Source organism: Mus caroli, chromosome 7 (assembly GCF_900094665.2).
Source record: "Mus caroli chromosome 7, CAROLI_EIJ_v1.1, whole genome shotgun sequence".
Classification (NCBI taxonomy): Eukaryota; Metazoa; Chordata; class Mammalia; order Rodentia; family Muridae; genus Mus; species Mus caroli.
Window position 1 is genome coordinate 60,281,389 of NC_034576.1, and position 11,649 is coordinate 60,293,037.

General features: G+C 40.4%; 1 protein-coding gene across 2 annotated transcripts in view; it reads left to right on the plus strand.

Moving 5' to 3' along the window:
• The window catches only part of Gabrb3 (gamma-aminobutyric acid type A receptor beta3 subunit), a 228,587-nt gene that overhangs the window by 187,771 nt on the left and 29,167 nt on the right, over positions 1-11,649 (plus strand). For both annotated transcript variants that reach the window (XM_021166821.1, XM_021166820.1), the window contains exons 5-6: positions 895-977; positions 4,604-4,741. In XM_021166821.1, the coding sequence (XP_021022480.1) occupies positions 895-977; positions 4,604-4,741 (221 nt within the window). The remainder of the gene's footprint in view (positions 1-894; positions 978-4,603; positions 4,742-11,649) is intronic.

Here is an 11,649-nt window from a genome sequence, read left to right on the forward strand (position 1 = left end):
AAAAAAAAAAAAAAAGAAAAAGTATATTAACAGCAGGAGACTCTCATAAAATGAATTTCTTATGGGCCTTGCCTGCTGTCATAGATTTTAATCCAATGCAGATTCATCTCAGGAAGATCACATGCTAATTTTTAGCTTCTCTTTGATGGATTCTGTCAATATTTTACATTATTTATCAAGTTAATTATATAAAAAGCATCATTATGACAGCAAGATGGGAGGATCTGAATAAGTACTACATATCAGATACAGTGGTTGGTAGGAAGGACCTACTCCTGGACTTACTCAGGCTTCTCCATTCAGTTTGCATTGTCATTCCAGCTCTACATAGTATGACAATGAGTGGGAAGCTGCTAAGCACAATGCGCTTACCCATGTATATGTGCATACATGCGCATATGACTTCAGGTTGTTTGGGAGAGATGAATTAGAAAACAGCTAGTAGAAAGTAATAATTGCAATTATAAACTCCATTCTAATGAATAGGATGGAATATTAGGTTAATTAATTGCATGATTTAGAAAATGTATTTAGTTTTAGATTATAGATGGAGTCTACTCCTTTCTTTCATTCTATGATACACAAACACTTCTCAATCTTACTCCACACATTATCATCATGTATACATTTTACTTGTCAATTTAGAACAGGTAAAGGAAATAAAATTAAGTGTGATTTGGTTTTCTTGATAAAACTGATCTGTAGTATATTCAAATCATGAATTCAAGGAATTTTTTACTCATTCAAAATTCTCAGTATACCTTGAGGGAGGCTTTGGTCAGGTGGACTTTGGGAAGGAGGGCTTATGTTTATATGACTTATGTCTTTCTAGAAGCAGTTTCCCTCCTCCATTCCTTAGCACATCTCTAATGCCACCCTTACTGTGTGTTTCAGGATCACTACGACAGCAGCGTGCATGATGGACCTCAGAAGATACCCACTGGATGAGCAAAACTGCACTTTGGAAATTGAAAGCTGTGTGTATTCGAGTTTGCCTTCCTCTTTTGTCCTTCGAATTTTAAGTTGTTGTTTTGTTGTTTTTTGTCATTGTAAGTTATCATATATACCAAAGCACTTACAATATTCTTATAATACTTATAGCTATCTTAAAATTAGTCTGGGAGGCGCCTCAATGGTAGAATGCTTGCTTTCTACACACAGACCCTAGGTATCATTCCCAAGTCAGAAAACAGAATAAAGTATTAGAGAATTAACTATTTCCAATGTTACTGTGAACACACACACTGAGAGAGAGAGAGAGAGAGAGAGAGAGAGAGAGAGAGAGAGAGAGAGAGAGAGAGAGAGAGAGAGAGAGAGAGAGAGAGAGAGAGAGAGGTGAAAGCAAGAGAGAAGCAAAACGATTGAAAGACAGGAGTGTGTGTTTGTGTGTATATAACTCAGTATAAAAGAGTACTTTATTCTAATCTGATTAGATAGCCTGTTCTCTGTGCTGAAATAGGAGAAAACAAATGTCCCCCATCTCAAACCATTCAGCAAGAACAGAGCAAACACAGAGATGCAATTTTCTTACAATCTGCTTCATCATGCTTGAGTGGCTGGACTGCTGAGACCCTTGGCAGTTGGAGTGAAACTCATTTCCCATCAGAATCATAGCCTTACAAGCTGGCCATTTCTGCATCTTGGCAATTTTCTTCAATTTAGGAGTGTTCAAATGCCTTATTGATAATTCAGTGCTGTGTACTTCTACGGCAGAATTGAAGCTGCATTGCTAACATCTAACAAGAAGATGTGCCTCCTGCCACCTGAACAGTGTCGCCTATTGATCCTGACCTGTCACACACTGCCTTATTACTAGTTTCAACAAGTGTTTGTACTGAGTCTATCGAAGCCTGGTTTATTTTTCATCTCAACTGGTGTTCTACTGAGATTTGGGTAGTTAAGTGAATTTGCTTTTTTTGGTATTACTAGAAGTATTTGTGGTTGGGGGTGTATGAAGCTTAAGCAACATGAGGGAGTACAGAGTTGGGGCCACAGCTGGCCACACTGTTCCCTTCTTTGCTATACTGATCGATGCCCATACTTCCTGACATCTGTGAATTCAGAGATGAGGAATGTAAAGTCACATCCAATGATGCAAAATTGGAGCTTTTGAGGACACTGGCCATGGAACTTTAAAAGGCTCAGAGGAAAGATGGTGATCCCTACAGTTCCTAGGAATAACCTAAGACGTCTAATGTCTTCTGTTTGGATAGAGGCCATGGCTCTGCTGAGACTATGGACATTTTAGGAAGTGAATGCAAGCTTTCCTTTAGGAAGCAGCTTCATCTCCAACTGCCTGCACACACCTCTGGGTGTTACCATTATTGCAGTATGACCTGACTCTAGCAGATGTTGGGCAAAAGAGATTTCTTGGGTAAGGGATGACTTGTCCTGCAGAACTCCAGGCTGAAAGTGACTGAGGACAAGCAGAGAATTCCTTTCTGCTGACTTCTATGCACTGGGAGCAGAGTGGAAAAGTGGCATCTTTGTTTTCCAGCTGAGTATAAATTTGTTGATCCATTAATTTATCATCCCTCACCTACTTTGCAGGGTTCCTATATGCCAGCACTGATGTTTAGCTTTGATTTTGTTTTCTGTTTCCGGGATTAAATCCAGGGCTTCAAATGTGTGAAACAAGTACTCTACCATAGAGGTGCACTCTGTCTCTGTGCATGAACTGTCATAAGTACAGGGACATATAGCACAGAGGCAAAATGCTTTCCTACCTAGAGTACATGATCTAGAGGGATGTGAAACAGGCAGAATAAGCAATAAGTGTTTTGAAAAGACAAAAAATTGTGGGTGATTGTGGGGTTGGGCAGGAGATGGGATCTCATGGAAAACTTCTGCAGGAAGCTTTCAGTAAATCTTGTGACCTGGAGGAGGATGGGCTATTTGAACACCTGAAAAAGACTCCTGCAGAGGACATAGCTTGTCTGGGCACAGGAGCTGCTCTGAGTACTAAGAGAGATGCATACCTGGCCTGATAATGGGAGAGAGGAACATCACATTGGAGTTTATCTTGTAAGTTCCTGAGGTCTTTGTGAGAAGTTTGAGCTTATTTTTCCATTGAATAGAAAGCAGTTGAGGGCTTTATATAAAGGAGTGATGTAATCAGGTGAGTATTTTATTAGAGAGGGAATTGTCAGGTCAGGAAGACAGAAAGAGTTGCTAAATGGTAGATGCCACACTGTGGTTTCTCCAAAGGATAGCAGATTGCTGTAGGGACATAACACTGCAGAAACTGAGGTCCTGGGCTATGAAAGCACTGGATACATTTGTTTCCTATGTGTTCAAGTACAAAATTCCATTGCATTGCAATGATATGTTTTTAAATCAGATTTGTGTTTTATTGATGTAATTGAAAAATTGAATTGGATCTGATGGTCTGTGATTCCAGCACTTAGCAGATGGTATAGGTCATCTGGTGTTCAGTCATGAGATCTGACTCAAGGGAGAAACAAGAAGACAAGGAAGAAAGGAAGTAAGGGAAGGAATGGGGGAAGAAGTCAGGGCAGAGAGAAAGTTAAAGGGAGAAAGGGGAGGATAGAGGAAGAAGTAAGTGAAGAAGGGAGGAGTGACAAAGGAAGAGAGGAAGAATAGATACAAAGAAAAATAAAAAAATACAAAGAGAGCTGGAAATAAATGGACAATTTGTTGTGATCTTCTGGGTGACTTCTGGGTGGTGAGATAAGACAGTGCTTTGTTTCTCATTGATTCTCTCATTCTCACTCTCTTTGTGAAGAGGATACCTATGCCAGTATATCTGGGCCAGAAGTCTCCCAGCAAAGAGCATTTCTAAAATGGACAGGCACTTTAAAAGAACTCTTGTCACTAGACTCTGATGGGGAAAGCTGGCCCGTACTCTCTGTAGCTATTCCTTAATCTCAATACTTGCTTTCCCCTGGCATCATACTCATACTGCAAAGATGTATGGAAAAGTGGATGCTCACAGTCATCTATAGGATGAAACACAGGGCCCCCAATGGAGGAGCTAGAGAAAGTACCCAAGAAGCTGAAGGGGTCTGCAACCCTATAGGTGGAACAACAATATGAACTAACCAGTACCCCCAGAACTCGTGTCTCTAGCTGCATATTTAGCAGAAGATGGCCTAGTCAGCCATCTTTGAGAAGAGAGGCCCCTTGGTATTGCAAACTTTATATGTCCCAGTATAGGGGAACACCAGGGCCAAGAAGTGGGAATGGGTGAGTAGTGGAGCACAGCGGGGGTGGGGGGAGTGTTATAGGGAACTTTCAGGATAGCATTTGAAATGTAAATAAAGAAAATATCTAAAAAAAAAAAATGTATGGAAATCCTCAAGTCTGATTGTTTATAATGTCACTCTGGTCCAAGCTCTCATCTCCCACAGTCCCAGTTCTATGCCTTTCAGGACCATCTTGGCACAAAGCAAACTGCTGAGGTAACACAGAGACACCTGAAAGCTACTTTATTTTCATTCCTTACAGATGTGCACATTGAATAATTCTTTAAATCTAATAGAGCCATTACTTCCCTTCAACAATAATAATTTCTTGGGCTATACATTGCAATTTAGTCACAGTGCCTCCTATCCACCATGTTACTGCTTCTCTCTCCTGGTAGATGGCTACACTACGGATGACATTGAATTTTACTGGCGTGGCGGGGACAAGGCTGTCACTGGCGTGGAAAGGATCGAGCTCCCACAGTTCTCCATTGTAGAGCACCGTCTGGTCTCCAGGAATGTTGTCTTCGCCACAGGTGATCCTGTGTCCACTTTTAGTCCTTTTAAGATGCTCGATGCACTGGCAGTATGGTCTCACAGTGAAGTGCATGTTGGCTGGTTTCCATGTATTGTCAGAAATTGACCATCACATGAACTGCTTTAGTGTGTATGTAAAAAGCATTTGTTCCTATGATAAGATTAGACCATCTGATAATGAGACACTCCCCAGTGTATGCTGTGGAAGATAAGACATTGGATGAGAAAGTAGCTGATCCCTATTTAATATCATACATAATAGTCCATCCTTGGTTAGAGAAGAGACTGGATGGCCTTGGAGCTAATAAGGGCAGGAATGATAGATGTTCTCCGAAAAGCTGCCACCTTTTTTACTTCCTGGGCTTAGTTTAGCCTTGGTGATCCAGGACAACAGAGGTCCATGCTGCTTTCTGCACCCAACATGGTCTTCTCTGAATGCTGTCTGGTTAAAGTTGCCATGGCCTGAGCTTCACCACCATTGTTATCCAACTACCCAGAAACAGAGAAGATATCTTCTGCTCTCTGTCTGTGCCTGCTGAGATTTGATTACATTTCTGTCACACAGATTTGATGTCTGTGGTGATATCTCAGTTGCTTTTCATTCTTGGTGCATGCTCTGCATGATAATTCAGATGATAAATAGAAGTGTTTTCCAAACTGAAGAATAGCCATGTGCACAAACAGTGTTAAAAATGCTAAAGGAAAGCAGAACTGTCTGTACATTTAAACAAACACCAACAGCTATAAATCAACCTCAGGGTGTGATGGCATTAAGAAAACTGGCCCTTTGCCATCTGCCTAGTACCTATGGGTGACTGTTGTCTCTTCTGCTAACTAGGTCTGCTTCATTTCACCTTCATGCTGCTTTTTTCTAGGAGGCACTCTGCCCTGTTCCTACTGCCACAGCTATCCTGGCTGGGTTATGTTGTTGCTGTATACCTTCACAATCCACTTCCATTTCTACCCACAGCTTATGCTTCCCTTGACATCAAGAATGCATATCCCCAAGAGGGACTGGTCCTATTCACAGCATATGCAGCTCTTCCCCCAAGCTTACTTCCTGCCTGAGATTGGAGCATTGGTCATTGAGTACCTACACAATGACTCAAAGTTTTTACCTGTATCTCTCCTCTCCAACCTGGCTTCTACAAGCCAATGTTAATGGCAACAGAAGCTTCAATTTTTAAGTCAGTTTTGTCTGCATGCAGGATCGATGAACTGTGGTCTGCAGATCTATGCAGATATACTTTGTATGGGGTGTGAGGAAAAATCAAGATCTAAGGCTTAGCATCATGTGTGCACAATCAGGAAAACTAATCTGATGCATTGAAGAAAATGGCTCATTTATTATGTATAAAATTGAGATATCATCAGTTCTTTGCCCCAAGCCTTATATGCAAAGGGTCTGCTCAAAGTATGCTGGTAGTATTTCCAGAGCAGAGAGATCCTACCCATGTCTGCATTTGTCAACAAAGTTGCCTTCATGACCAAAACCTGTTAACCGAAGACTCTTACAATGCTGTCTCAGATGCCCAGGGAGGGTATACAGTGGGCAACACATAGCCTACCTTGGACTGGCACTGTTCTTTTAAACACCTGTATTTTGATTTGTTCACAGATGGAAGTCAGACTGTACTTCCTAAGTATGCATGTTGCAGGAACAGAGGGAAGTCTTCTAGCTGTGCATTGACCCATGAGGTTATCACGACGCAGCACTATCTTTCTTGTAGCCTGACTAGAGTTCTACATTCACCAAATGCTCATGGGGCTTGAAATAGGTTATACACCCTTTCACTTCCAAAGAACTTGTACACTAAAATTACTCTGACCCATGCAGAAAGAAATACCATGGCCATTGTCATCTTAAAGACATTTTAAAGCTAAATGCAATCCTAAATTTTTGTTATCTCCTTTGGTTGTGAATTAATGCAATTCCAATTGGTAATCTGGATTGAAAGACTTCATCACCTAAACACAGGCTGTCTACCAAGGATTAGGAAGGAACCTGTCCACTTTAAGTTAGCTTGAGTTATGCATAGCTGTTGAATCTATAGAATACACCTGGATGGCAGGTATATATTAAAATGAATTGTTTCTGCAGAAGAGATAGTTAAATAAATATTTTTCATAGAAGAGATAACTCAAAACCCAGTGACATTCTATAATCAAGGATTAAAATACCATGTGTCAAAAAAATCACATAAATCCTTCCTGTCCCTGAATGGGAATTAAGGATTATGCCACTTGTAATGAGGTGTCCGTGTTCTAGACTTGATATAGTGTTATGGAATGATAACTGGGTTCATTAGTGCCAAAAACTTTTCAGCTCCTAGCATAGCACCAATGTTCTGAACATTGTTTTGATTTGTTTTAAATAGGCTGAAGCCAGGCTGCATAGTACTAACTCCCCATCACAGTAACATTTTTGTGTCAATTTTATGCCACTAATGTTCCTGGGAGCCCATACTGTTGCAATGTATTAGCTTATGTTAAAATAATAGGAAAATTGGAAGTTCTTGATGTTGATTGGTAGCATAGCACCAAGGTATATTCATGAGCCCCAGGGTCAGTTCCTAGCACTGCAAAGTAAACAAACAAATAAATTAGAAAATTGAAGTGGTGTTGATATGGGGAAATTAAACACAGCTACCATGATGGTCAAGGTTCTTCCTGCATACCAACCATGGTCTATCTTTGACCTTTTCCATCATTAATCTTTCTAAACTGTAAATCGTCATGTTCTAGTTTTGTGTGTGTGTGTGTGTGTGTGTGTGTGTGTGTTAAGTGAGTTCTTATAAAAACATGTAATTCAGTTTACAAAAGAGCTGTACAAAGTATGATGTTGGGAGAAGCAACAATCTACTGGACCATTGCGTGGCACCTGTATCTGACTACTTTGCAGTCTTAAATCAAAGGCCAGCTGTTCTAGATGAGCTGCATTACCGTGCAGGCTTTTAAGAACTGATCCTGGAGTTTGTAGCCTCCACATCCTAACCCAGGACCCTGGAATGCCTTAATTCAATACCAAGAAGTCATGGAAGACAAGAAAGAAAGGAACCATCTGCCACTGAGCCCTACTCTTCTCTACTGCTGTGTTAACCTGATGCTACCTTTCTTCTCAAGCCACTGAATAGCTCTGATACTTTTTCCATGGCCTCCTTAACACTCTAAACTTTGATCTTGGTGACTGCGTTGAATTGTCTTTCTTTTCTCCTGCCACTCATTACTTATCGCTCCTCCAAGCATTCATTCAAATTCAAGCCTCCTTTTGACATATTTTCCTTTTTATGTCTTGCACTACCACAGTCCATTCACACTCTCCAGTGAGCAATTCTCCTGCCACTGCTTCTACTCCTTTCACTTCAGTTCCTTATTTTTTCATTGGAAAGTTTTGAAACACATCTGGTATAATTTCTTGTCATCTGTCAAGTGTTAATCTCACATTTCATCAAATCTTCTATAAAGTCTCTTGAGTAAATTTATTTGTATTTAACCATGTATTTGGGGTTCTGACAAATTAACCAAACTCTCAACAATGGGTTCTCCAAAGAAAGTCCACCAGGAAGAAGAAAATTGAAGGTGGACTTCATTAAGCATTTCATGAAGCAACTGACTTCTTGAGAAATCTTAGGTCTATTAGCTATGTTCTGTTCTCATTCTGAATTCTAATTTTTATGAAAGTTCTTATGAATATATATTATGAACATATATTACTCAGAGTTTACAAGCAACAATTTTAACTCAAATCTGGAAGCCTTCATTGTGCTTTCTAAGAAAAGCACATAAGCATTGGAAGAAGAGATAGACCCATATGGACAGTGACAGACAAGGTGACAGGAGACAATTATCTCACAGTGGCACCCAGTCCTCAGTAGGCTAGTAGATGTCAGTCCAGGAATAAGTACAAATCAAACATATCTAAAGTTTTCAGATTCTTTTGGTCAAGACCTAAAATATTATTAGAGCGTCTAAACAAATTTTTGTGTACTTCATTTCTTGAATTTTAACTTTTTTATTATTTTATTAATTCACATTTCAAATGTTGTCCCTCTTCCTGGTTTCTCCTCCACAAACTCTTCATCCCCATACCCTTTGGCTTGAAGAGGGTGCTCCCCCACCCACCTACCCACTTCCTCTTCCTCCCTCTAGCATTGCCCTTCTCTGGGGCAGCAAGCATCCACAGGAATAAGCCCCTCTCATCCCATTGATGCCAGAGGCAGTCCTCTGCTACATATGTAGGTGCCATGGACCCTTTCATGTATATACTTTGGTGGTAGTTTAATTCCTGGAAGCTCTGATGGGTCCTGTTAGTTGATATTGTTGTTCTTCCTATAGAGTTGCAATCCCCTTCAGCTCCTTCAGTCATTCCCATAACTCTTCCATTGGGCTCTCCTGGATGAGTCGAATGTTGGCTGTGAGTATCTATATCTGTCTTAGTCAGGTGCTGGCAGCCTCTCAGAGGACAGCTATACCAGACTCCAGTCTGCAAGCACTTCTTGGCATCAGCAACGGTGTCAGGGTTTGGTGTCTGCAGATGGGATGGATCCCAATGTGGGGAAGTCTCTGGATGACCTTTTCCTCAGTCTGTGCTCCACTTCTTGTCCCTGTGTGTCCTTTAGGCAGCAACAATTCTGAGTTAAAAATTTTGCTATAGGTGGGTGGCCCCATTCCTCAAATGGGAATCATGTCTGTCTACTGGAGGTGGTCTCTTCAGGTTCTATCTCTCTACTGTTGGGTATTCCAGATATTGTCATCTCCATTGTGTTCTGGGAGTCTCTGGAATTCCTGGCATTTGGGACTCTCTAGCCTCCCTCAACCCCCAGTCGCCACGTCCTACTGCTACATATTTCTATTCATTCTCATGGTTCTCTGGAATTCTTTTCTTCCTATACCTGATCCCATCCTCCCATGGTCCATTCTTCTTTCCTCTACCACCTAGGTCTCTTCCTCCCTCTGCCTCCTGTGATTATTTTGTTCTCCATTCAAGATGGGATTGAAGCATTCACACTTTGGGCTTCTTTCTTATTAAGCTTTGTATGGTCTGTGAGTTGCACCATGGATATTCTGAGCTTTTGGACTAACAGCCACTTATCAGTAAGTACATAGGATGCATACATCCTTTTGGGGCTGGATTAACTTTCTTGGGATGATATTTTCTAGTTCCATCTATTTGCCTGCAAAATTTGTGAAGTCGCTATTTTAAATAGCTGAATAGTAGTATTCCATTGTGTAAATGTTACATATTGTGTAAATGTGTACAACATTTTCTGTATCCATTCTTCCATTGAGAGACATCTGGGTTGTTTTCAGCTCTGGCTATTATAAATAGGACTGTTATGAACATAGTGGAGCATGTGTCTTTGCTATATGTTAGAGCATTTTTGGTAGTGGTATAGCTAGGTCTTTAGGTAGAACTATTTCCAATTCTCGGAGGAACTACCAGATTGCTTTCCAAAGTGGTTGTAAAAGATTGCAATCCTACCAGCAATAGAGGAGTGTTCCTATTTCTCCACATCCCTGCCCGTATCTGCTGTCTCCTAAGCTTTTTTATCTTAGCCATTATGATTGGTGTAAAGTGGAATCTCAGGGTCATTTACATATGCATTTCCCTGATAACTGAGGATGTTGAATACTTCTTTAGGTGCTTCTTATTTATTCAAGATTCCTCAGCTGAGAATTTTTTTATCCCATTTTTCATTGAGTTATTTCGTTTTCTGGAGTGTATCTTCTTGAGTTCTTTGTATATTTTGAACATTAGCCCTCTGTTGGATGTAGGGTTAGTAAAGATATTTTCTCAATTTGAAGGTTGCCTTTTTGTCCTATTGACAGTGTCCTTTGCCTTACAAAAGCTTTTCCATTTCATGAGGTTGCATTTGTCAATTGTCGATCTTATAGCCTGAGCCATTGGTAGTCTGTTCAGGAAATTTTCCCCTGTGCTGTTGCATTCCAGGCTCATTCTACTTTCTCTTCTATACGCCTTTCTGATGTTATGTTGAGATTCTTGATCCACTTAGCCTTGAGCTTTGTACAAGAAGATAAAAATGGATCAATTTATATTCTTCTACATGCAAACCACCAGTTACCACCATCATTTGTTGAAAGTACTTTCTTTTATTCACTGTATGGTTTTGCTTTCTTTGTGAAAGATCAAGTGACCATAGGTATACGGGTTTATTTCTGGGTCTTCAGTTCTATTCAATTGATCTACCTGTCTGTCTCTGTACCAATACCATGTGATTTTTTTATCACTTTCTAAACAGCCCTGCCACCCCTAAGGTAATAGAAACAGCCATTAAAAGTCTCCCCACCAAAAAAAGGGGGGGCCAAGACAAGATGGGTTTAATGCAGAATTCTATCAGACCTTCAAAGAAGAGCTAATACCAATTCTTTTCAAACTATTCCACAAAATGGAAACAGAAGGAATGCTACCTAATTCATTTTTTTTTTTTATCGTTTTAGAGCTTTGTAGAAAGGCAGGGAGGAAAGAAGGTAAAAAGAGGGAGACCAGCCATGGCCACATGGAAAGATAGGGGAAAGGAGAGAAAAAGGGAGGGCTAGAAATTAAGAAAGGTGAGAGCTTAAAGAGAGGGAGGATAAAGACATTTAAAAACATTTAATGAATATTTAAATTTTTAAATGTCAAATCAAATTGATTCCAGCTCATCAAAAAAAAGTAATAGTGTACAAGGGGTCCTGCCTCAGGATAGAACAGTTTTCTAGGTGAACAAGCCCCTTGGAATCCATTCTGAATAATAGCTAAAATGAGACAGATGGTGGTGGCACATGCCTTTAATCCCTGAACTTGGGAGGCAGAGACAGGTGGATTTCTGAGTTCGAGGCCAGCCTGGTCTACAAAGTGAGTTCCAGGACAGCCAGGGCTATACAGAGAAACCCTGTCTCGAAAAAA